Source organism: Sceloporus occidentalis, unplaced genomic scaffold (genome assembly GCF_023333645.1).
Source record: "Sceloporus occidentalis isolate IW3139 unplaced genomic scaffold, rSceOcc1.0.p SCAF_1, whole genome shotgun sequence".
Taxonomy (NCBI): domain Eukaryota; kingdom Metazoa; phylum Chordata; class Lepidosauria; order Squamata; family Phrynosomatidae; genus Sceloporus; species Sceloporus occidentalis.
Genome location: NW_028316981.1, coordinates 157,432,453 through 157,459,591, shown reverse-complemented (window position 1 = coordinate 157,459,591; position 27,139 = coordinate 157,432,453). Strand labels below are relative to the sequence as shown.

At 39.3% G+C, this 27,139-nt stretch overlaps 1 protein-coding gene across 1 annotated transcript in view; it reads right to left on the bottom strand.

Moving 5' to 3' along the window:
* Positions 1-27,139, bottom strand: part of CA10 (carbonic anhydrase 10 (inactive)) — a 442,916-nt gene that overhangs the window by 43,773 nt on the left and 372,004 nt on the right. Inside the window, exon 5 of the mRNA XM_089478517.1 lies at positions 1,339-1,434. Coding sequence (XP_089334643.1) covers positions 1,339-1,434 — 96 coding nt within the window. The remainder of the gene's footprint in view (positions 1-1,338; positions 1,435-27,139) is intronic.

Here is a 27,139-nt window from a genome sequence, read left to right as displayed (position 1 = left end):
AATCAGTTTTGTGTTTATGGGTCAGACAGAAAGATAATTCATTCTTGGATTTACAGAAAACACAATACGCTATCAATGAATACTTTAAAAAAAAAATATCTTACTTTAGAATAGATAGAATGGCTTAATCATAACTTGTTTCCAGCACAGATAATGCATTGAACAGATCACCAAGTCATTACAGAAAAGGTGCCTAAGCAACAGCAAAGATGAATATGTTTAAAATGCTGAATTGTTGCATGTGCAAGAAGATAAAATCTTCACTCTTATTTTAAAAGCTTTTCAAATTTGCAAGTTGCAAGGATTTCTTGAAATGACTTCTACAATTTTCATACCAGTTACCCAACTTTTTTTTAACACCATTGTTCTTTTTGTGCTGGCCTCCCTTATGGTGAATGGAATTTTAAAAAAGCTCAAAATCAAAATGCATATGCAAAACTATATATATGTTTATCCCGGAGCTTACTTAACATTGAAAACAACAGGTGCAAAATGGCTCCAAAAGCACTGGAAAATGGGGTTGGAGATATATGGATGATGTCATCGATGCTGAACAATAAGTGGCCCATATAAGTAATTTTACTCCAGTTCAAACTGAGCCACACTGAAAAACATTTCAAATTGGTTTCTTAGAAGTCATCACAGAACACATAAATGGACCCAGACAGCAAAATGCTCTTCAAATATCTTGTCAGTTTTCACCCTAAGATTATGTAGTTGCTTAGTGTTTTATTTCTTACTGAGGCCATTATGGATAATACATTTGTACTTACTAGCATCTGTAACCTCTCCCCTTCATCCCCCCCCCCCCTGCACACACAGATACTCAGGCAATGTACATAAAACATAAAATTCATTTTAAAACCATTTCTTAAGGAGAGAGTGGGGAGAGGATGGGGATGTCATGAGAAATGTGGGTAAAGGAGGAAAAGAAAAAAACAGCAACATCAAATGTTGCAAGAGCATTTGTCAAATTACAAAAAAGAAATAAGAAATAAGAAATACCCTTTCTGCACTTTTTAAAGGGTGGAAATGGATTTCTGCAGTAATTGAGTTTCACACTGAGGAGTTAGCCACAGTGATTACTTTTCATTTTAAGAAGCCTTCCTCAATCTAGTGGCCTCCAGATGTATTGGTTTACTACTTCCACATCCAGAGAGCGCCAGGTTGGGAAAATCTGTCTTAAGGTACGATATTACATTCACCAAGCCCTGAGCACTATCTGAGCATAGACAGCAACTAATTTTTATAAGCATTTAAACACTGGGAGCCATTAATACCCTTAATTTGTTCTGAGGGGAATAAAATTCAAAATTCATGAAATTGTTCTATACTTACTTTCATAAATATAGAAACTACCACCAAGCCATTGGGACTTTTTGCAGCTTCTGTAACATTTGTATACAACTCATGGTTATAGTGGATTAGTTGAACCTAAAGACAGAGGGGAAAAATGAAGATTAAATACTGGAGAATCAGACCCTCTGCTATCCTTTAAAATGACAAATATCCTCTTTACACATGCAGATTTGTTTGCAATATGATCACCACAAAGCTTGTAAATCTCATAATAGCACTTTTTTTTTCTTATTGGAGGTTTTCCTGCCTACATGATTCTAATGATCACAGTGACCATCTGGCTTGCACTGGCAGCTCACCAGTTGTTTCTCCACTCCATTGTCAAGAAGTGAATTTAACACATTAAGACATGACAGGAGCTGCAGAGGCTGGCACCATTCTCCTGCTGCAAGCACAGCCAGTTTACTGCAATAATTCCAGTAATATACCTTTTCCTCAATATCCCAATCTCCAAGGAATGACATCTGGAGGCAGACCTTTTGCACAAGTGAATGAGACAGACAAACTGACACTGCAAGTCCTAAGCATTCCAGTCACATTTAGTTAAGGTTTGAAAAACCAAGCTACGATAAAATGCCTAAAGCCATGCTGAGAAAAACTAATCCCAGGCATCAAAACTGTATGTAGAAACCAGAATTGGGCAACTTGACACATGCCAAGTTAAGCACAGTCTATTAAGCACCATTGGTCTCTCCCACACCTCACAAATATGCAATAGCTACCTTTGTTCCATGAAATACAAACCATTTCCCCTTCCATGACATAAAATGGGCGAGCCGCCTGGCAGACTGTATTGCAACTTTTGTACCATAGAGCCTATGGTAGCTGGGGTGCCTGGGAGTTGTAGTTCAAGAACATCTGAGGGGCACACATTCCCCATCATTGCTTTAATACATGAAGAAAAGTCTATGTGGGTCACAAACGATCAATCGTTTTAGTGACATAAATAATGTAATTATGTATGAATAGCCAATTGTAATGGTTTGAGTGTTGGATTAGAACTGCAGGAGATCATGGTTTGAATCCCCACTCAGCCATAGAAACCCACTGAGTGACCTTGGGGAGGTCACATTCTCTCAGCCACAGAAAAAAGCTATGCAATTCTCCCCTGAATAGTAAATCTTGCCAAGAAAATTCACAAATTGTGTGAAAAGAGGTGCAGCAGATTTTTTTTTAAGTGCAGGAATTCACTGTGATATCCCCATAGCCACAGCCCAAGAAAAGTTCATAGCTACCTCATCAAGTTGAGTCGAAAAACATAGGCAGCTTGGCTGATCCACTAGTAGCCATATCTAGAGGTATATCATCCCATTGACTCACTAGGGCTGCATTTACAGTGTGTGATACTGTTTTAGCTGTTCTGTATTTTAGGCTGCATCTGCACCACAGAAATTATAGTTTGACACTGCTTTAACTGCCACAGCTCAGTGCTATGGAATTCTTGGATCTGTAATTTTGTGAGATATTTAGCCTTCTCTTTCAGAGAACTCTGGTGCTACAACAAACTATAAATCCCAAGATTCTACAGGATGGAGCCATGGCAGTTAAAGCAGTGTCAAACTGCATTAATGCTGCAGTGCTGCAATAGTCTGGGTCTGCTGTAGTTGGGGCTACTAACTGAATTTAGACCAATGTGATTAACAAATGGAAGACACAGTCTTGCTGATAGATTCCATCTGAATGCCTTGGCATTTCTCCAAAGTCTCATGGCCTGGATTCAGACTGCATGGATTTGCCATTTGTACAAAATTGTCCACATGTGTAGTGTAGCTGTGGCCAGTCGAATTCCCATTATGACAGCATGATGTTTTTGGACTATCAGTAATCAGTGAAAGAAATGATACAGCATCTATTTGTGGGAGTGAGATCTGTGAACATGAGAGATGAAATTTTAAAGGGAGGGGGAGTTACCTTCTGGTAGTCTTGAACTACCATGAGGTAGGAATTTTGCTTGATTGTTCCTCAAAGTGTTATTTGGGTAGGTACATATGATTTCATGGTAACTTCCTCCAGTGTCTTCCACACTGGATGAGTACTTTTGTGAACAATTTGGCAATACCAAAAATCGCACTGTATTCTTTTTCTCTGTTCCTTTTAATCCAGTATCTAAAGTCACAGCCCACATTCATTCTCTCCTAACAGGCAATATTGTATGAAAGACAGTTGAGATCTTGTTGCTTTCCTAGAAAGAGACAAAGCAAACCTCCCAAACCAAATACAGTCTGAAAGACAATCTGTGAGCTTGCAGCACAATTCACACCACAAAATGCATTAAAATACATATTTTGAAAAGAGCACAGAAAAATTTGCACAAAATGGACTTGAAAGAAAAAACAATAGGAGAAACATTCATATTTTAAAATGCACACAGAAGACATGTTAACTGAAGAATGTGCACAGAAATCAGTATTCCCATGTGGAAAAAAAATGCCCTTATCAATCTGATGTGGACCTCCATTAGAACAAGCTGTTAACTCTAAAAGAATCAGGTCATTATTTAAACCCATAGATTGGAAGTATCAGGAGAATGACTGTAGATACCAAAAAGAAAGCCACACAGATACATGGAGATCTGGAGAAAAGTAGAAATCAAGTAGAACAAGTAGAAGTTGAAGTTCAAAGAGCTTAAGCTTCACAGACACCCACATCTGTCTGTAAATTATACACATCAGTCTAGGCATGTGTTTTGGCAGTGGAGGGGGATGCTCTGAAAAACCCTGTCCACAGAATCATGCAACAACTGTATATATTGAAACAGCATTTCTGGTCAGAACTGGCTGACGTTCATATGCAGACAATTAAAATAGCTTTAAAGCATGCAATCAAGCAGCAGGTAATTCTGACTGTTGATACAATATGCAAGTGGGAGAAATGCATGTGACAACTGAACACCACTTGGACTGGGTGGTGGAGGTATTCAGCAAAATGCCTTATAGCTGATCTCTTAGACTAGAGATGTCTGATTGTGAAGCAAGTGTAGCAGCCATGCAAAACATCCATTTAAATGACAGAAAAAGAACAAGAGTTGACATTTCTTAAACTATATAATTTTCACTATCAAATGGCTGATACAATGTCTTAATTTCTCTAAATTTATAATCCAGTGGAGGAGAAAAATACCGCTTGACCTTTTTTACATTTGCTACAGCGGGTTCTTTTTTTTAAGCAAGCAAACAAACTAAACTGGACAGAAAAGTAAAAATGTCAAAGGCAATTAAATCATCTGCAGACTTTTGACAGCCGGCAGAACTGGAGGAAGCATTAACACAATCCTATTGTAGTCTGACTTCTAAAGGCTTTGTGAAGAATTAATGAGGTTTTCCTACTAAATGGTGACAAGAGGTTACAGGCTCATTAGACATATGTGTACGATTTTGCTGAGTTTTAAAGCACATCTTATATCTTTGGGACTATGCCCTTCTTGACATTTTCAGATTAAATAGCAAAGGTTTTGATTTTTATTCACAAAAACTTATTCTAGAAGTCAATGGGTTCAAGAGGAAAGAGACTAAGATCCTTGGTTTGGATTTTTCTTCTCCACAGTCACTCAGATATGGAGCTATGGATGATGGCATATGTGACTTAAATCTACAATGAGCTAAGGAAGGATATAGACACCATTTAGTTCCTACTTCCACAATCTGCATAAACATGGGATGTCCACTCCTAAAATAGTGTCTGAGTGATCTGCATCACTGGTTAACTGGATTCTGACAATACTTCAGTGGGAGCTGGTGGCTTCCAAGTCAGTGGGGCAAATTTTACACAGAAGTTTAAAACAGCTATCCAAGGTGCTTAACCTACTTTGGTTATAAGGTTGAGCACTTTGGTTTGTTTCTTTGAAGTTCAAACTAGAACCTTGAACAGATTCACCACTGACTTGGAGGCCACCCAGTGTCACTTCAAAGCCTGTGTGAAAAGTCTTAACTCAGCTGTTACTAGGTTTGCTAGTCAAACTCCGTGCAATGAGTACAGCTAGAAAAGAATTCCATTGCTGTTGGGACTTTCAATAAAAGTATCCATCATGTATCTCTTGAAACTTTTTAGTAGATACAGCATGTCTTGGCTGCATCTGCACTGCAGAAATAATCCAGTTGGACACTACTTTAACTGCCATGGCTCAAAGCCATGGAATTCTGGGAATTGTAGTTTGGTATGTCACAGGAGTCGATAGCCATCTGCGAGTTCACACGTGAAGGCTTGATGCTGGAGTTGCTTCGAATGTCAAGTTAAAAAGATAGAAAGCCAACAGTCTGGCAGAGATGTCACCCAGGGCTGTTTTACACTTCACAGTTATAGCACTATGATTCCACTTTAATTGCCATGGCAACATCTCATGGAACAGTGGAGTTGCAGTTTGGTTGGAGGCACCAGAGGAACTCCTTGGCTGAGGATTCCCTAGTCTCCTCTGTCCACTGCCAATCCCAAGATTCTATAGGAAGTTAAACTGGAATTATGGTGCTACAGTGGTGTAGGGTAAAAACTCTTCAGATTCTGCAGAATAAGGTCAGCATGTTGTGTAAATGCTGGAGAAATGAACTCACCATGTAAAACTGACAAAAGAACCAACTAAAATGTTGCTAGTTTATCAAAAAACAACATGTCTATCTAGCTTGTGTAAGGACAACTTGATGCCTAATAGTAAAGACTTTGGTTGACCAGCTAAGCATTCCGTTCTGCGAGAATCCGCTGTTTCTTTGTAACAAGCTTGTGAATTTATTCTCATCAGTTTCTTGTTTCAGAATTTATTTCCCACTAATTATTCCTCTGAAATTCTGAGCCAGTATTTTAGGGATATAAGGTGGCTTTTGAAATGCATACATAAATATACAGTATACACAAATAGTTTTCTTGGTACTGCTTGTTTTCAATATTTGCCAACATGCCCGTTCTTTCCAGTTTTTCTGCTTTATTTGCTGAAAATGGCAGAGCATAATAATATATTTTAAGGCATAATATATCTACATGTGAATGTCAGAGAAAATTAATATGACCTACGCCCTTGACAAACCTTCATATTTTAAACAAATTAATACACCAAATATAGTATTATGCAATCATATTAATGGAGTTATTTGTATATTGGCTATAAGTAATTATCCCAATTTCAGTTATGTTCCAAATCATGTGGTTAAAACTTGATCACGTAATGACCCACTTTTGTTCCTAGGATTGTAGACTCCCACTGTCCTGTGTATTTCAATTGCTGTTGATTCTGGCAGTATTAATTAAATACATCAGAAATTTTAATAATAAAATTGACTTAAAATCTCATGGCAAGTAGATTTAAACACCATTTGTAATGAAAGACCAACTCCTCTAAATCAACTCAGCAGATGGGGATTGTAACAAGTCCTATTTCATTAGAGCAGTGGTAATTTATCGTATTAAAATGGCTGTTTTTAAAATAAATAGCCCATGAGGGAAGGAGGGAGAGAGGGAAGAAAAAAATGGAAAGGGAAAGGGTAGATGCCATGGTAGTCAGGAGGTATGTGAAGAAAGAGAAGTATTTCTCTTTACTCTCATTCTTCCCCTCAGTCACAGACCAGATACAAAGAAGAAAATGCTCATAAAAGGATTGGGAGGGAGAAGAAGAAAGGAGAAGGAAAAAAATGAAGCTGCAGAGATTGGAATAGTAGGTATTGAAAGGAATGGAATGAGAAAGGCAGGCATGAGAAGGCAGTGGGGCTGGACTAAATGGTGAGCAAAGTGAAAGTGCTACAATGCACCAGTGGTCTGTGGTTCAAGTGATGAAGGAATGCCTCACTTTGCAGTCACAGTATGGCACACATCCCCCAGGCAACAGGGCACAGTATAGTGATATGGGAAACAGAGGAAAAAACAGAAGCAGTGGAAAGGACTGGGTGCTCTGGCATCTGTATCTTTATCTACATGATCCTGGATGCAACACGGATTGAAAGAGACAGTACGGGTCTGTGGTGAAAGTATACATGCATATGGATGCGTGCTGGGAAGAACGGAGCTATTTGGAGAGTGGACCCCAAGTTTCTTCCATCTATTCTTCTACACAAGAGGCAGGATCCAGCAGTGGATAGCCAGTGGTAGAACACTGAATTCCAGTGGACCCAGGAGGCGGCAATCCCTAATTTCAAGTGCACCCCCATGCACCTGCCAAACAAGCCCTGTATGGATGGCAAACCCTTGGAAGATGGTTTTCCGAGGGTGTGAAACACTGAAGGGAGGAGGGGAAGGGCAAATTCCTTCAGTGGAATCATGGCTTTAGCCCATAGATGCCAGATGGTCCTAGGCAATTGAATGCTTTGAGTTGTTCACAAGTAGAGAGTGGAACAACTAGTCTCAGAGTTATGAGATTGCAAGGCTTTGCGTATTTATTCTACATTCTATTTTTATTTTAAAATAATATGGGGTGGGGTGGGGGATCCCTAGGCTCAAATCTGAAGATCATAATACAGGGGAAAAAATCCCTAGGCTCAAACCTAATGCTAAAAATCATAAGACAAAGTCATATGTAATAGATAACAGAATACTTCCACCCCTATGGTCATAGCAAGGAGAGGAGTTGCGGAGCTGCACAAGCAATAGATAAATCTGTTTTTGGCTGATTTTATCCATGATTCCACTCCATATGTTGATTAATGGATGGCTTTTAAAAATCAACAAAATATCTATTTATTTAAATAATAAATCAATATTTATTTAAATAAATAATGCATATTTTGATGCCTATTTTCTTACAAATATCATAATACATATGGGGAAATGAGAAGCCATTTCATTCAGAATTCAGAACTCAAGAGTCTGAGTATCAGTCTGAAGCTGGGGAACCAAAATTAACATTCTGGATTCAAGAACAGGGCAGTCTCTGAAACGGACAGAACGTCTCTCACAGAGTGGGTAATCAATGTTGCATCCAATGGCTGCAGAGCTGTCTGTTTCTTGACTTATCCAGGGAGGCTGACTGTTCCATGCAAAGAGCTGCAGCAGAACCAACTGAGGTTCACATGTGTCAAGCCTCTCCCCAAACACTCTAGTCCTGCTAGTCTCTCTGTGGGAGGCGCAACAACAAAATGCATATACTCACATTTTAATACGTTTAGAATGTTAAGAAATGTGGAACAGCATTCATATTATAGATTATATAGCAGATACCAAAATTCAACTCTAAACTTTATTCCAAGAACTCAGGTCAGGTAATTTCATACCACAACTGCAAAGTACAAATTCCCCAGATATTACTAATCTCAACCATACTACAGATTGTGTGCCATTATGAAGATCCTATTACTGCTGTTCTGTGCCTTCAAGTCATTTCTGACTTATGGTGACCTTAGGATGAGACTATTACAGGGTTTTCTTGCCAAGAGTTGTTCTGAGGGGGTTTGTCATTGCCTTACTCTAACCCTGACAGAGTGTGACTTGCTCACGGTCAGCCAGTGGGTTTCCATGGCCAAGAAAAGTTTCAAACCCTGGGCTCCTGGAGACCTATTCCAGCACTCAAACTGCTACACCTCACTGGATCCTTGATATCCTAGTTCATATAGGTGTTCCAATTATGAATCCCAACTAGAATGGATTAGTTAACGACATGTTGCCCTAACAAGGTTCTATTTATTCAATGGGATTACTGTAGTTGGGAGTAACACTTGGATTTAATCCATAGGGAGAAGTAGGTAAGAAATAAATGTTGTTGTTGTTGTTGCTGCTGTTGCTGCTATTGTTATATGTTGGTTTCTAAACTTTGAAAGATATATTATTTAGATAGCTGTTCTCCATCACCAGCAAGTTAGGGTGAGTTATGCTTTCCTTGAGGCCTTATAACTGAGAGAGACTGCCATAGGTGAAGTGACATACATTTCATGTTCAAGATATACATTGTTTTGTTTGTTTTGTTTTTTGTTTCTTTGTTTTTAAGAACACAGGATTTGCTTCTGTGGTTCAGGAAGAGTGTAGACTAGAGCTGTCTAGCAGGTAATTTTAAGTCCCTCAACAAAACTACAAATTTCAGGATATTGTAAGGTTGAGTCATGGCAGTTAAAGTGATATTAGACTGCTACAACCATGAAATGCTCATACACTCTGGGTGTTGTCTGGTGTCAAGCTGAGAGGTTTTTGGAGAAAGCCCGCTAACTTAAAGTCAAGTGGAGTCAAGACTGGAGAAAACACAGAGACATTTATCAGTACTGGTGAAATTGTTTATGGCCATAAATAGTAAGACCTATAAGCCATTATAAAGCTTTTTGTTTGTTAAAGTCTACTATTTAATACACTGTACCTAAAACAAACCTGATTCCCAGTCATTTATCCACTGCTATGGTGTGATTTATTGTAATTTTAACTACAAAAGTAGAGCATTTGATGGTTTATTACTGCAGTCCCATAGCACTGCTCCTAGCCATAATACAGGCAACTCTTTTGTTTCTCCACATTCTTTTCAGAATGCAACATGGATTCAAACCACAGGATACCACAGCTGAATATTCTGTGCTATGATGAGGATTGTGGGAGAATCTCAAGTGTGGCCCCAGGATCACTCAAAATACGGACAGAAAGCAAATACTATGAGGTGGCTATCACGAAGCTTTAGAAAGACACAGAAAGAACCTGCCCAGCTTAGCTAAGTGTCTGCACTTCAGAGATGAGCCCCTAAAATTTGAAGGTGGCCTTGAATTGTCTCCTCTCTACTGCAAAAACACATTTATGTGTATCCTTAATGGCTGGCCAATTTTAAAACATTTTTTCTTAAAAAAACCAGTTCCAAGATTGGCTTCTTAGCTTAATACTGAAGTAGTCCTTTCTGACATTTGGAAAGCTATTTTCATGCTTTAATGTTATAGAGATGCAGGCATTACCATTTGAAAGAAATCTCTTTTAAAAGATCTCAGTGTGGCTGCTGCTTTGCTGCACAATACCAGCTCCTCTGCAGCTCTGCCTCAGCAGCTTGGCACACAGCTCCTGATACTCCATCAATCTTCCCTGCTGTTCCTAACACAGTTATGATCAGTGGAGATGCTCCTCCTGACAAACTGTTGATTTAAAAGAGAAGTGCTGCTGGCATAGTATATTCTGTCTTGAGATGTCTTGTTTATCTTCATATATTTTGTCTTAACAGTAAATATCTTGACAGGTATGTTTAATATTTGCAGGATCCCTCTGGTTATTAAACAAATACATTTTTATCTACTGCAGAGTCTGAATAATACATATAAACCTGGGTGTGCATATGTTAGCTACAGGACCAGCCCTAGGCATTTAAAACTGCATTAAGAAAGTATCTGGAAACACAACCTCACATCCTCGCCCCCTTTTTCCTGGTCTACCTTCACCTTTTCATGTGTTCTTTCTCAGTCTCCATTGCCACACTCTGGGGCTTTATCACATTTCAAAAGAAAGATGAAAGGCAGTGAAAGAGAAGTGGCTTCTGAGTTACCTTCGTGCATGATGTCATAATACTTCCTTTCTCCTTCCAGATGGAGCCACTCACAAATGCATGGCTTTTGCCAAATAGAAGGCCTTATCGCATTTCAAAAGAAAAACAAAAGGCAGTGAAACAGAAGGGGGTCTGGCTTACCTTCCCACATGACATTGTAGTACTTCCTTTCTCCATCCAGGGGGAGCTGGACATAAACATGTGTCTTTTGCCACAAAAGCCACACATCTATGATCATCTCCCTCAGCAGTAGAGTGGAAGTACTTCGTAGGAGTATGGGAAGGTAAGCACAAAGCCATTTCTATGTCATTGCTTCTCTTTCCTTTGAAATGCGATAAGGCCTGGATTTCTCCAGCAGGGCAAAAGCCACATGTTTACAATATCTCCCATTGCAGTAGAGTGGAGGTGCTTCATAAGGGTTTGGGGAAGGTAAGCACAAAGCTATTTCTCTCTTGCTGCCTCTTGTCTTCCTTTTTGAAATGTGATAAGGCTCTCTGGCTTGAAATGTTTTGTGAGCAGTCAGTACTACAACAGTTGGCAGGTTTTAAAGACTTGTGCAAACATATTCAGATACAGGTGTAAGTAGTCTATGTGTGTAATTTGTAAGAGAAAGCTGAGAACATCTAGTTGATGGACTTCCACCAAGCTGCAGGTATATGGGGTTCTTCAATTCTTAAATAATGGAAAAACTGATGATATAGGAATAGTAACAGTCATTTTACTGAGTCCATGTAAATATTTGTATGGGCTCCATTTGCATGCAGATACAGAATTACAGGATGAGACACAGAATAATTAATGAACTAGGTCACCATTTATTCCTTTATTCACAAAAACAGCTGTAGTGCTGTGTAACTATCTTTTGAGCCACTTGTTGACTCCATTTCTGGGCTTGAGGTTAAGCTGTCCAGATTCCTGGCTTGAAGAGAATTATTCACTTCTCTTTTCCTAGTTGCCATACTTTTTTAGCTGTAAGAAAGTCCCTCCTGAATTACTCCCTTCTGCCAGCCCCATAACTCTAGGTAATGACTACATATCAACTTCACATGAAACTTCTACCCCATTTTGCAAATCCCAAAGTCCAGAATAGGGAGTCTCAAGAATTATTATTATTATTAACATTATCATTATCATTATCATTATTTGTATGCCTTTAACTTCCAACTTTTGGAGACCCTAAGGTGAACCTATCATTATTTTTTTATTTGACAAGAGTTGGCCAGAGGTGGTTTTCCATTGCCTTCCCTGAGACTGAGAGCATATGACTTGCCCTAGGTCACCCAGTGGTTTCATGGCCTTGGGGGATCAAACCCTGGTTTCCAGAATCACAGTCCATTACTCAAACCACTACATCACACTGGCTCTCATCATCTCATTTATATAATCTCAGAGAAAGCCTTCATTGAATCCTTATCTATCAAATATGATTGCACAGAACTGTGCTAAATTGTGACTAACACATTCTTGTTTAATGTACCTACAGGGCTCCATTGCCTAGCAAAATGAAAGCTTACCCAACAGAGTCCCCAGTGTAGATTAGGTGAAAACACACACAGCAAGCTAACTTGGGGAATTTGCTTGCTAGTTGAAAAAAACCAAACCACACTCATCCCACATGTAGCCAGGAAACCTTACACTGTGGCATGGCATGATAGGCAAATGCAACTAAGAATGAAAATAAACCAAAATAAACTATTAATATAGGGCCATCCCTTGGGCTTCCTTATTGATTTAAACATGGTGTGCATCTTCCTGTCACACAGACTATGACCCATCCACTTTTGGGAGCCACACAAATGCCAACTCAGGTCACAATTTTCACAAAGAACAAACAAATGGGCTTGTATAATATCTTTTTTTAAAAAAAATAATTTATGTTTGAGTTTTCACTATATACGAACTTAATCACATTGTACTTTATCATACGTCTGTAAAATACAAATAAAATTAAATCACTATTATGACACATGGGTATGCTTTCTGAGAGAAAAAATAAAAAAAAGTGAAAAGCTAATATAAATTTCTGTTGCAACTCAATCCCTGAGAATATAAAATTAACCTTTTTAGAAGTACATAACCACCTTAGAAAAACCATCTTTCCCTGAGTTTCCCCCATTTTTTCTCATGTGCTTGATTTGAGTTACCTGTTGTTAGTATCATAAGCTGATCCATTATAACGAATTCCTGCACTTTACATTTCCAGACTAATAAGTCTGGTATAATACCTAACTTCCAATATCTTGCAAGTACTATACGGGCAGCAGTAATCAGATATAGTATTATGCTAATAAGATCGTTATTTAAATTATCGGAAATTACATCAGTTATATTTAGTAAAAACAGTTCAGGGGAGAGGGGGATATTGATCTCTGTTACCTCTTGTATTTCTTTATGGATTATTCTCCAATATTTCTGTACTTCCTCACATTTCCACCACATATGGTACATTGTTCCAATTTTCCCGTTACATTTCCAGCATAATGAGCTACATTTTGCGTTCATTTTTGCTAGACGGGAGGGGGTCAAGTACCATCTGTGAAATATTTTGAGAAAGTTTTCTTTAAGGGTATTGCATTTGGTAAATTTTTGAGTGTTTATCCAAGACTTTTCCCACATTGTTATAGGTATTGCTTTCCCTAGGTTCTGCATCCATTTTACCATAGTTTCCTTAATGAATTCTTCTTTCATCTCGATAGCCAATAAAATTCTGTATACCTTTTTCACTAATCCTTTTTCTCCCCCTAAAATAACTTTATCAAATTCTGTCCATTTAGGTTCTATTCCGTCCTTTTTCAGATCTTTATTAAATTCATTCCATAATTGATTATATTGAAACCAATTGATTTTTATTCCTTGCCGAACTAGTTGAGTCTGTGTCTTCATTTCTATTTCCCCCTTTACTGTTGTTAGTAAATCATTATATTTTTACCAATTGTAACCTTCATAGTACTCATTTTTATGGAACGCTTCCTGCGGAGAGCTCCACCTGGGAATTTTTGAGTAGAAAAACTTTTTATAGGAATTCCATGTTTTAATTATTACTTTCCTTATAGTATGTGCCTTAAAAGTTTTGTCTGTATGCTCCTGTCATAGGTACACGTGCCAACCTTTCTTTAACTCTGCTCCTTCCAATTCCAACATTTTTGAGTTTTCTAGTACCATCCAATCTCTTGCCCACAAAAGAGTACATGCTTTATAATATAATTCTAAATTGGGAAGTCCCATTCCTCCTTTTTCTCTTCTGTCTTGAAGTATTTTAAATTTTATCCTAGCTTTTTTCCTTTTCCAGAGAAATTTACTTATGTCTTTGTTCCAAGATGTGAACACAGATTTATTTTCAATTATAGGAAGGGTTTGGAATAGAAATAGCATTCTAGGAAGAATGCACATTTGTATTGTTGCTATTCTACCCAAAAGTGACAGATATCTATTATTCCAACTGTTTAAGTCTTTCTTAATCTTATCCCAGACAATCTCATAGTTATTTTTATATAGATCTCTGTTTTGATTGGTAATTGTAATTCCAAGATACTTTATCTTAGCAACAATTTGAATTTCGGTAGTTTGTTTTAATCTTGCTGTTTCATTGGATGTTAAATTCTTTGTTATTATTCCACATTTATCCTTGTTTAGCTTAATTCCCGTTATCTCACCGAATTCTTCAATTACTACTTTCAATTTTTTTAAACTATATATTGGGTTTTCTAGAAATATAACTACATCGTCTGCATAAGCCCGCAGGAAGTATTGATAACTTTTAATCTTAGGAACTTTAATCTCTGTTTCATTTTTTATTTTCTGAATTAATATTTCCATGACCATAATGAAAAGTAGGGGGGAAAGAGGACAGCCTTGTCGTGTACCTTTAGAAATTAGACATGTATTAGTTCTTTGTCCATTCACTATTATCTGAGTTTGTTGGTGTTTATAAATACATTGTATTCCTTTTAAAAATCTCTCTTTGATTCCGCATTCCTCTATCAGAGTTAAGAGTGTTTCCCAATTTACGCTATCAAAAGCTTTCTGTAAATCTAAAAATATAGCTCCTAGTTTGTTATTTCTATGCACTTCATAATATTCTATAATGTTTAAGAGGGTCCTAATGTTATTTTTTAAGTACCTTCCCGGGAGGAAACCTGCTTGCTCCTCGGAGGACCAATTACCTAGGAACTTCTTAAGTCTTACCGCTAAGATGGATGCGTATATTTTATAATCGATGTTCAATAAGGTGATGGGTCGGTAATTGGCTATGTCCTCTGGATTTTTCCCTTCTTTCGGGATAAGTACTGTTAAAGATTGATTCCAAGTGTCGAGAAGGTTTCCATTATCTATTCCTTTAATTGTTCTGTGGAGCCATGGAGCTAATTCATTTTTAAATACTTTATAGTATTTTGTTGTGAAGCCATCCAGGCCTGGAGCCTTATTATCTTTTAGTTTGGATATAGCCTATTCTACTTCTGCTAAAGCTATAGGTTGGTTAAGCATGTCTAGTTGCGATTTAGATATTTTTATCAAATTACAGCTTCTTATATAATTAATCTTCCTAGCTACTTCTACTTTTGTTTGAATGTTTTCTGTAAATAATTTTTTATAAAAATTTTCTGTTATCCTAATTAAATCTTTCTGTTGTGTATATACTTCTTTATTTTCTATGAGTTTCAAAATTGTCTTATCTCCTTTTTCCTTTCTCAATTTATTAGCTAACCATTTTCCTACTTTATTGGCATTTTCGAAATGGAAATGTTTACAGTCTTGAATTCTTTGCATGGTTTCTAGGGAGATCTCTTGCTCTAATTGGCCCTTAGTTAATTGTATTTGATGAAATAGTTTTTTATTTTGTGGATTCCTAATATATTCCTGCTCTTTCATCTTTAATTTGTTCATCAGATCTTTTTCTTTTTCTTTCCTTTTTCTTCTATATCTTATTTCTTGTTGGATTAATTGTCCCCTTACCACTGCTTTGGATGCGTCCCAGATTGTTTTCATGGACATCTCCTTATTGTAATTTTGTTGAAAAAAACTACTTATTTCTTGTCTTATTTTATTGGTTATATCTTCCTCAGAAAGTAGATAATCTTACAATTTACAGGAGAATTCTTTTTTCCCCTCAAGGTTAAGTAGCATTACAATTGGACTGTGGTCAGATATTAGTCTTGGCATTATTTCAGTTTTGACTACGTTTTTACATAAGATTTTGGACAGAAACATAATATCTATTCTAGACCACGAGTTAAATCGGCCTGAATAGAAAGAAAAGTCTTTAGACTCTTTGTGTTGCAGTCTCCATATATCCACCATCTCATTTTCCTGTAACAATTTTAAGGCCGCATTAGGGAGATTTCCTTGATTACTTTGTTTATTAGATTCTGGTAATCTGTCAATTCCGGAGTCGATAACCCCGTTCCAGTCACTGGTAATTACTAATTTCTCGTAGTTCAGTTTTTGTAATTTTTGCTTCAATTCATTAAAAAACCTAGCTCTTTTAATTATCGGGGCATATATATTTATTATAAGTATTTGTTCTATTTCTATCGCCACGTATGAACCATCATTGTCTTTAAACACTTCTTTTGATTTTATGTTATTTTTGATGTACGTTGCAACCCCTTTTTTCCTTGAGTGTACACATGATGCTGTATATAAAGTTCCTAGGTGAGTATTTTTTAATATATTACTTTCTTTATTTTTTATATGTGTTTCTTGTAAACAAATTATACTTGCATTTTGTTTATTTAGAAAATGAAATACTTTGTTTCTTTTAACTACATTATTCAAACCGTTCACATTCCATGACAAAACCTTAATTGACATTTGAATGTTATTTTATGTAATTTCCCTCCTTATTATCCCAAAATCTTTTCCCTCCCTCCTTACCCACTCCTGGGTTCCCCCCTTTTTAAACTACTTTCTACTTTTCTTCCCTTTTTTCTTTTTTGCTCTCTGAGGGCGAGTCTGTTGCGTGTTGTTCGATTCCTTCAAATCAGATGTATTTTGATTGAAATTCAGTTTCATTGATCTTGTTGTTATATAGTCCTGTTTTTTATATGTTTTCTTCTTTATTTCAGCCTCCAATAAATCTTCTTCTTCTTCCGATATTTCTTCCTCCTCAGTTTCATCTGCTGAGGAGGATTGGGGTGTATTATTTTTTGGGTCTTTTGGTCTTTTACTGGTTCCTGGACTTATATTCTGAATTGTCTTTTTATTTAATTTCTGCTGATTTTTAGACTTTGGAGAGTTTGGAGAGGATGTAGTTTTCTTTCCTGTTGTACTTGCAGCAGAAAGATCTTCTTCTGAAGAGTTGAGGCCCTTAAATTTTTTTAGGAATTTTTCAGCTTTTTCTGTAGAGTCGATATAATACTTCTTCTTATCAATTGAGAAGATTACTCCTTCTATAATTCCCCATCTGTATTGTATCTTGTTTTCTTTTAGAAAGTCCGTTAATTGGAAGTACTCTTTCCTTTTTCTCAATACTTGTTGGGGAATATCTTTAAAAATTTTAATTTCCTGTTGGGAGTCTTCCATAAAAAAATTCTTTTGATAATTCACATCTAGTATTAAATCTCGCACTCTACTTCTTACAAAATGTACAATTATATCTCTGGGAAGTATTTTTATTAGTAGCCACCCAGGAATTTTGTCTGTACAATTTATCTATTTCCACGTCAAGCTGCTCTGGGACCCAATCAATGTAATATGCTAATGCCGGAATCAATCTGGTATTTAGGTTTTTGTTATATTGTTCTTGTAATCCTCGGATTTTTAAAGTTTTATCTCTGAGTCTTATTTCCATCTGAGTTTTAAATTTTTCGTCTTGTGTTCGTGCTTCTTCTAACGCTTCTATTTTCTCTTCCAATTTAGTAGTCAGTGTTCCCATAGCAGCCGTTTGGTGGAATGTGTTTTTCATCTCTTTAGAAATGATGGTAATTTTATCTTTCAAATCCTGTAATTCTTTCTGTAATTCCGTCTTTATTTCTGCTTTCCATTCTTTTATTTCTTGTCTTATTTCTGTTCATATCTCTGTCTTATTTCAGCTCTTAGTTTTTGAATTTCTTCTAGAATGAGGCTGCTATAATCTGGTATATTTATTTTTTTCTGTAATTCTTCAATATCTGGAGTTTTAACTTCCTCACCTGCTATAGAAGGTTGCTCATCTGGTAGTGCTGCCATTTTGTTTGTAGTATGTAGCTATCTACTACACTTTAACCCAGTCTATCTCCCCTTGCCGCTCTATACTTGCTAACCTGACAGTTAAGCTATGCAAAAACCCAAAATTCTCAAGATTAAACAATAAAGGGGGGGGGGAAGAGGGAAAAGAATCTGACTTCTCCCCCCTCCCGCTTTCTTCTGTTAGTTTTAGTTTACTTAGTATGCATTACTCTTTCCTATATTTCTTTTCTTACTTCTCACCAAATACTGATTGTGAGCAGTCCCACGTATACCAAAAAAGAATGAAATAAGAATAAAAAATAAAAATTGGCGTCACTTTTGCCCTTGGGCCTCAAATATATAGGGAACAGACCTCCAACTAATAGGGGTTTAACTATAAAGTATCTCTAAATTATTAACAAGCCCTCTTTCAGCTTTAATCTATAGACGTTCCTTTTACACTCTACTTGACATTTCCACATTAATTCTCAAACAACCGTACACTCCCAAAGTAAATGTAAGATTAAGAGAAGTGGAAAAGTAAGCGGGAATGGGGTGATACCCTTATATGTCTGTCCTTATGTGCTTGAGTTGGGATTAATTTCCCAACTCAAGGTGTCGTTCCGCCAAAAAACCGCTCGTGGCAGTGGCAGAAAAACTTCTTCCCCCCCTCCTTTTTCCTTTTTTTCTCCAGCTGGGGCCTCTCGCTGTCGGGTGGGAGGAGGGATGGTCCGGTGGGGGCAGCGCCTGCCACCCCCACGCCTCACCGCTGAGGAGTTGGTGCTGGTCACTGGCTCCCTTTTAAAGCCCTGGCTGGGGCCTCTCGCTGTCGGGTGGGAGGAGGGATGGTCTGGTGGGGGCAGCGCCTGCCACCCCCACGCCTCACCGCCAAGGGGTTGGTGCTGATCACCGGCTCCCTTTTAAAGCCCCGGCTGGGGCCTCTTGCTGTCGGGTGAGAGGAGGGATGGTCCGGTGGGGGCAGCGCCTGCCACGCTCACGCCTCACCGCCACGCCGCCAAGGAGTTGGTGCTGGTCGCTGGCTCCCTTTTAAAGCCCCGGCTGGGGCCTCTCGCTGTCGAGTGGGAGGAGGGATGGTCCGGTGGGAGTAGCACCTGCTACGCCCACGCCTCACTGCCGCGCTGCCGAGGAGTTGGTGCTGGTCGCCGGCTCCCTTTTAAAGCCCTGGCTGGGGCCTCTCGCTGTCTGGTGGGAGGAGGGATGGTCCGGTGGGGGCAGCGCCTGCCATGCCCATGCCTCACCGCCGAGCACTGGCTGCCTATTCGCTTCCGGGCACAGTACAAGGTGTTGGTGATTACCTATAAAGCCCTACATGGCTTGGGCCCAGGATACCTGAAGGACCGCCTCTCCCCATACATTCCGCCCCGCACCCTCAGAACTTCTGGGCAGCAATTACTTAGGGTTCCTGGGGCCAAACTCTCCTCTACAAGGAGGAGGACGTATTCCATCGTTGCCCCGACCCTTTGGAACATGCTGCCCACAGAGCTCCGCTCGGCCACCTCTCTGGCTCTGTTTAGGAGGGATTTAAAGACCCTCCTATTTCGAACTGCATTCCCCGAGTGAAGTCCTAGATGGCCTCTCTCTCTTTGCTGACGGCAAGTTGGAGGGCTGACTGGGGGTTTTATGATTGTTTTAATTTGTCTTATTGTATGTATTGTTTTTATTATGCTGTTCACCGCCCTGATCAGTGGAAGGGCGGTATATAAATAAAAGTTTTATTTATTATTATTTATAACATCTACAGGGTATTTTCAGCAAAGAATTGATGGCAAGCTCTGCCCATAAGAAAACATACTTTGGTGCTGAGAGCATTGTTTACAGCAAAGCCTGCAAGGAAAATCCCCTTTTAGTTCTGGTTTTGAGCTTCCAAGTTCTTGTTATAAGCTATTGATTTTCTTTGGAAGATTCCCTTTGTAAGATTAATTTGCCAGAGAACAAGTGAGCCTTCTTTGCTTCCCAGAGGAATAAACCTTCTAGTTTTTTTCCCCAGAGACAGCAATAGAACTAAGATGAATTAACTCTTATTTAAGCTGTCAAAAAAATCCCGAATGCTTCCTTGTTCATCCTCTCAAGACCACATGTTTGGAACACATCACTTCTGTATAATCCAAATATAGAAGGATTATCACAAAGAATAAGCTATGTTACAGTTTTTCCTTTTATCGAAACAAGACTTCTACAGTTCAGTAAGGTGAAACTTCCATTCTATGACAAAGCAGAACAGGTCTGGTTCAGAACTTGGAAAAGTTACAATCCCCAGAATTTCCAAGCCAGCCTGACCATTAGAATTATAGTTACTAAAAAAGTAACTTTCCCAAGTTCTATTTCTTCGACACTATAAAGTAGGTTTGGGAAACTGTGTTTGGAACTATATACTTTGAAACTATAAACCAAATTTGGGAAGCTGCAGATAGGCAATGGCTTTTAAATAGAAAGGAAGGCAGTACAGTAAAGATGGATTTCTAATGGATAATTTGATGTAATCCAAATATTTAGACTACAGCTCTCATGATGCTTTGGTCTTATAGGAGCTGTACTGGTTTGCTTATTGGAAGACTAGGGCTTGAATCCCCACTCAGACATGGAACTCACTGGGTGACCTTGGACAAGTCACACTCTTTCAGTCTGAAAGGAAGGCAAAGGCAAACCTCCTCTGAACAAATTTTGCCATGAAAAGCCTATGATAGGTTCACTTTAGGGTCACCATAAGTTGGAAATGACTTGAAGGTTTACAACAACAAGGCAATACACCTGATGTATGCACTCATTTCTTTGTCCTACTGTTGTCTCTGGCCAAACAGATTCTGTACATTTCTAAAGTGCTACTCAAACTTGTAATTGGAGGTGATCCTCTGATGAGTGTAAACATCAAGGACAATGGTACTTCTCTCTGAGTGAATTATATTGCCTGTCTCTGACTCTGCCAAAAAGTAAATCAGTTCAATAGGTAAGTTGTGTTGTTTTCAGAGAGGGAGCACAGCTCAGTGGAAGAGCACATGCTTTGCATGCAGAAGGTGCCAGTTTGGTCCCCTCATGTCTTCAGTTGAAAGACACAATAAATAATGGGAAAAACCCTTTCCTGTCTGGCTGAGACCCTGGAGAGTTAGGGAGTATTGGGGTAGACAGCCAAAAAGTATGATGCAGAGTAAGTCAGCTTTCTATGTTTATTCTAGCAAAATGTTAACTGACAGTGTGTGTGTGTGTGTGTGTGTGAGAGAGAGAGAGAGAGAGAGATTGAGAGAGAGAGAGAGAGAGAGAGAGAGAGAGAGAAAGTGAACCATTACTGGCTACCTTCCCTGCTTTATGCCTATGTCATTGTGTAAATGTTAATTCATGTTTGATCTTTTTGCAGTTGTGGTAGGGGGATACTCCTTATAGAATGATTGCTTCTTTCCTAGCCCTGTCACAAAAAGGGGAAAAATCAAGTCCATACTTCCCTTCCTTAGTGCAGGGTCATGTCTCTTTTGAAATGAAAAAATGTTTAAGGAAGCAAATACTAAGGTCCCAATAGGGGAGACTAAGGCCACTGGAGGTCTACAGGTGGAAAAGGTCTGCCCTCCAAAGTATCCTGGTGGCAGCAGAAAGCTCTGCTACTGTTGATACCCCAACTGTGGAACTGGATAGAATGGCCTGTGTGGGTGTGTCATGGCAGGATTGTAGGAGATTTAGGATTTGGATTATTCAGTACCCCTTTATTCCCTTTACATGTCCTCGGAATGGGGAAAAAATTATGGAGTTTACTGCACTGCTAAAAAACCCTGGCTTACCCCTGTTGCGTTGAAGTCTCTTTCGGGATAAAGTCGGGTATTATCATAAGTAAAATGCCACTGATGCCACTGGCCAAATGCAGCCCAGCTAACGTCCAGCTATTAGCCATGCTCAGCTGGCCAATTTGGAAATCCAGGAGCTTCTTGGTTTTGAAAAGCCGGGCAGTGGTATTGGGGGCATTTTGCGTATGATAGTAAACTCCTATGCCTACCTTGAACTGAAACTAGTAAGTAGGAGGAAATTTTCAAAGGAAATGCAAGTGCAAAAAAGGGGGAGAGGGAAAGAGAGATAAAGAGAGAGGAGGAAAAATGTCTCCCCATCGTCTGTAGCATAGATTCTCCCATCACCTGCTCCAGTAGGACTGATCGCCATTTCTCTCCCTGCAATTTGCATGTTGAATAACTTATTAAATATGTTAGCTTTTTATTTATATCTCTTCCTTCCCGCAGCAAAAATTAAAGTATTTAAAATTTATCAAAAATCCCTAGATATTCAAACAAATGAGCCAAGACTGAGAGGGGAAAAAATCCTCCCCATCTGATTTAGATGGAAATTCTTTCCCTTTTCCTAATTCAGCAGTCAGTTATTGCTGATTTAGACATTCAAAAACTCCACAGTGTACCCTAGATGTCTCCATAGGGCACACTCATGCAGATATCAAAACATGTCAACTGGTTTGTCTTTTGGCAGGAACATCCATAGTTACATTAGTCACCTTTCATTGAACTGATGCAGAGTTAAATCTTCAATAATAAGGTCCGACTGATGAAAAGTGTGTGTGTGTGTGTGTGTGTGTGTGTGTGTGTATTCAAACCAGCTTGGAAAGCTCTTAGTTGAGATTTAAACCTGTCATTTCTCTGATGCACAAAGTAACTTACTGAATATAGAGGTGGTTAGGTATCCATCATTAACTTTTTTCAGCCATTGCCTCTTTGTATGTGATGGCTGCTTTCTGTTCATTCTATAATTTTCTGGTCCGTTTAAATGAATTTTATAGTTTTTAAAGGAAAATTTTCCCTAGCAATTATAACAAGACAATACCACCAAAAAGGACCTGCAAAGATTAAACAGCCAAAAACAATGGATCTCTCTCTCTCTCTCTCTCTCTCTCAATCTCAGCATGAACACCAACATATGCCAGAGGGTGCTTTTCTCTCTTCAAGAATAAAGAATTTCAGTGATGTTATTATCCATGCTTCCTTTGTTAATTAATCCATAGACCTATTTGTCATTTGTTATTTTTTAATTGCTGAATCCCCAGCAATCATTTCCTCTTATTGTGGTTGGTAAATTGGTGAAATAAATTTTATATGATTACCAACTAGACTACTTAATGCAGAAGAAGAAAAGGTCAATTTCACATGAGGAGCTTTACCTGTGAGCCCAAACATATGCTACCAGTTTGAACATGCATAGGTCTGTATGTGCACCCCCTTGAACGTATATAAGGTAGCAAAAGCAGGGCTGGCCATTGCAGTTCTGCTCCTCCCTCTCCCCATGTTCAATCTGTATAAATAGGTCCAATGAAGAGTGCTCCAGTGGCACATGCAACACATTTTACTGGAACAAGGCATAAAGTCTTGGCTGATGAAAAGTTCATTATCATTTTGAAGTAAACTAGATAGCTTCCATCTGCTTACCAATTACCTCTCCCACATAGCAGCTGAAAGTGAGGGAAAGAAAAAGGGTTTGGTAGATGTAAGTCTTTCTAGGGGCATTGGGTTCTGGGTTATAGTTACAGTGGATTTGAAGAAATCAGTTCATAGGGAAATGAGTATTTCTCAGTAAGAGAACAATAACAGGTTGCTACAAATACTCCCTTCCCCATCTTGAAAAAGACACGTGTGGCCCCGTTTATTTCACTCTTTGTCTCACTAAAATTCATTAGTGAAAATAAAATAAAAAGACTTCACTTGAGGCCCAGTGGATTTTACCAGAAGAACATGAAAGCTCTGCTGGTTTGAAGGATTTGGAAACTATGCACTTGCTCAGAGGCAGAATGCTAGTAAAACTAGGCCTTTAAAGCTTCAAATGTTTCTGCAGGAATTTGCTATTGGTTATCATATTAGATTGTTGAAAATATGTGGGGGAAACAAGGGACCTTAATGTGCATATGAAACATACAAAGAGGACAATATAGCTGAAATCCTATTGATGACATACAAGGCATAAATCCAGTTTATGTGGTTTTAAGGTAATTGAGTGAGGAGTTATTGACTACTGCTTTGCACAATATCCCCCCCCCCCCCCAAGTACATATCTGGACTCAGGCCACCCAGGCATTGACAGCTCAGGTACCAGATCTTGATCTGGGTGAATAAGGGTATCTCTGTGCATTCAGTTGAAGAAACACAGCCAGAAGTGCTTGGGTTTTCTCTGTCCTCTGCTGGAGCAAATACATGGGCAGTGGCGAAAGATTATGTCCATAAACGGGAAGGTGTATGGGGTGGACTATGCTTAGCAGAGATTTACAGTCTACCAAAAACCCATTTAAGATCATACCTATGGATGATTAGTTGTCATAGTCAAAGCAGCTAAGTTTTGAGAAACAAAGGGATAGTGGTATACGATCTGCTTCTGCTTGCTTCAGTGGAACTGGGTTGTCATTAGATTTCACCCCTTAGCTATGGCACCACTAGATAACTGCTTTATTTACTTCTAGATCACTATAAGCTACCACTAAACAGCAGCTATTGACCATTCATTAGATGGGAACAAAAGTAATAGTCTGTGAATGGTTGCTGCAACTAACATCTAATACAAGTGATACATGGCTACTGTTGTTATAATTCTATACACACCTTTTGGGGAGCAAGTTCCAAACATCTCAGTAAATATAGATAGGGATGGGGTGAACATGCCTCAAGGCACAGACCAAGATTCAAAGAGCTGTTTTTTAGCATGCTCAAGGGCTTATGAATATCAACTGAGAATTTTTTAAGACTATATTTGGGACTCACTTCCTCCATAATCGAAGAAAGGACTACATAAAGTTTTCAAATGAGAAACTGAAGACAGATGGGACAAGGAAAAATACGTCTTTCCACCTTAGAAATGTTATCATAGTAGCTAGTTTCACTGTTGGCACTGACACTCACAGCCCTGGGTAGAAGAATGCCTCCTGAATGTTCTGGTTTGGCTGCCACCATTACCAATATCTGGATGACATTACAGCAGTTGTGATATAGAAATGGAATATGATATGGAGGTGGAAACTGTTAAAACATGGTTGGTTGGTAGGGCTGCAAGAGAAAGCAATGTCCCTCCAAGGCCATTGTGAGTTTCTCCTTCCAGGACAGGTGGGGTGAATAAAACACATGACTACAGTGGAAGCCCAAGAGAAATGAGCCTCAAAGGCAACTAGCCACATGAAACCTAAGAGGGTGAGTCTTACAGTGCCCCAGGGACTCTGCTGGCTCTAGCTTCCTGACAGCCTCCTTCCACCAAGCAAAATGGGAAATGAGCTAAGGCTGGTTGGCCTTTCTGAAAAGACTATCATCTAATTGCTTCAGAATCTGAAAACTTAATTGCTCCCCCTATTTCATCCTTCCCCAGCCTACCCTTGAGATCTTTTGTCTTTAACTAATCATTGGTCTTTAACATGGCCACTGCATAGTGGTTGTGAGTAACTTGTAAAACTATTTTTTTGTTCTATAATTCTCCTTTTATTCACCAGGAATTATTAGTGATTTAGGAAATATTTCCCTCTTTTTTAGGTATGGGAGGTGGAAAGCATAATCTTGGACTAATCAATCCAATATGGCTAACATCTCCTTAGTTAATATATGAAAAGGAACTGCGTCAATCCTAAACAATTACAGCTGCTTTAGAAATGCAACTAATGTGTTGCTCAACACAGCCAGTAAAAGCAATCACTAAGAATATATTTTATCCTTGAGTATTGTTTGTGCTTGACATCTTGCAAATAGAAAATAGAAATGATTGTGCATATTCAAGACAATTAGGCTCACTATAATCGCTCCCCCTCCGCCATCATTTTAGCTGACTGTGTGGTGCCACTACAGGACAGTTTTATGTTAAGAGTATGGCCAGTTGGGGTGGACAATATTAAACAGCAAACTTGGCAAGCATTTTTTGAGTGCGTGTTTTTGCTCAAATGGTGAATAGAAGTGATACTTCCTTTCAGCACTTGGTGCATATATTTCTGAAGCAGCAGAAATACTTCAGGGAATATATGAGAAACTGAATGGGGCAAGATGGCAGGGTGAATTCTCATGGATCCCATGTTCAGGGGACCAATGCAAATGTAGAAGGTGGGATGAGATAGGAAACTAGTTGTTGCACTTGTGGAACTGTTTGTGAAAATGCCACCTTGGGTCTTGAGAAACCAAGGCGGGATACAGACGGGCAAAAAGGGGTGTGTTCATGACGTCATGAAGGTAGAGCCTTCAGACGGCCCTTACCTGAATGCCGCCATGAACACGCCGCCCACACGCCCCAAGCGGGAAGAAGCGGCATTAAAAAGGTGCTGCTTTTCCCCGCTTCTTTTCTGTATGATGTGCAGCTGCGCAGCTCTGTATGTAAGCTGCTGCACTGGTACGCCAGAATTGTTACGCTGCTAATTTAAGTTGCCCATTTAAAAGCTCCGTGTCTGCTGCGTCGCATAATGAGTCGGGGTCCTGGAACTTGCGCAGTTTGCAGTCAGGCTTTAATTGCAGCGTCAGCTGCCATGCAGGTGTGGAAGCTGCAGCACAGCTGCAGCGCATTTTAAGACTCGTAACCCTAACCCTAACCCTAACCCTAGAGCAACATGTACGCATGCGCTGCTAGAATTGGGGAAAGTTTGGAATGTAAAGTGAACCCCTACACACATTCTTATGCCATTTTTACCTAACAATAAAAAATCCCTAAAACTTTAAATATTTACATATGTACAAGGGAGGTGATGGGGGATGGCAGGGGGACAGCGGTGGCAGTGGCGACAGCTGTGGCTGTGCATTGCAGATTCAGCAAGAGCGCGGGGACCAAAGGAGAGGAGGCATCTATGATGCTGGTGACATTGGCAACGTGCAAGCGGACAAGGATGCCAACACCAGCTGATCACCAGCTGGCAGGAGACCACTATTGTTCTTGGGCAGGGCGAGGGAAAAAGTTTTAAAGGGGCTTGGGCGCTTTAAATGTGCACATAGGCTTTCTGCCGCCGCTGCTGAGCGCCGCCGCTGCGCAGCTGCGCATCCGCCAGCCGGCAAAAGAAAAAAAAAGCCCCATTTTTGGCCGCCCGTGAGGAAGCTGCCTCTCTCTTTGCAGCGTCCTCCGAGGCGGCGGTTTGGAAACTGCGGGTCAGAAATGGCCCCAGGTGAGGCGTCTTCACTGCCCCCCATGTGGAAGCCCCATCACCTGAGCCACGCCCCCGGGGTGGGCGGTCTGGAGGCTCCGTATTCATCAGAATACACCTCCAAGACGTCTTCCCCTGCCCGT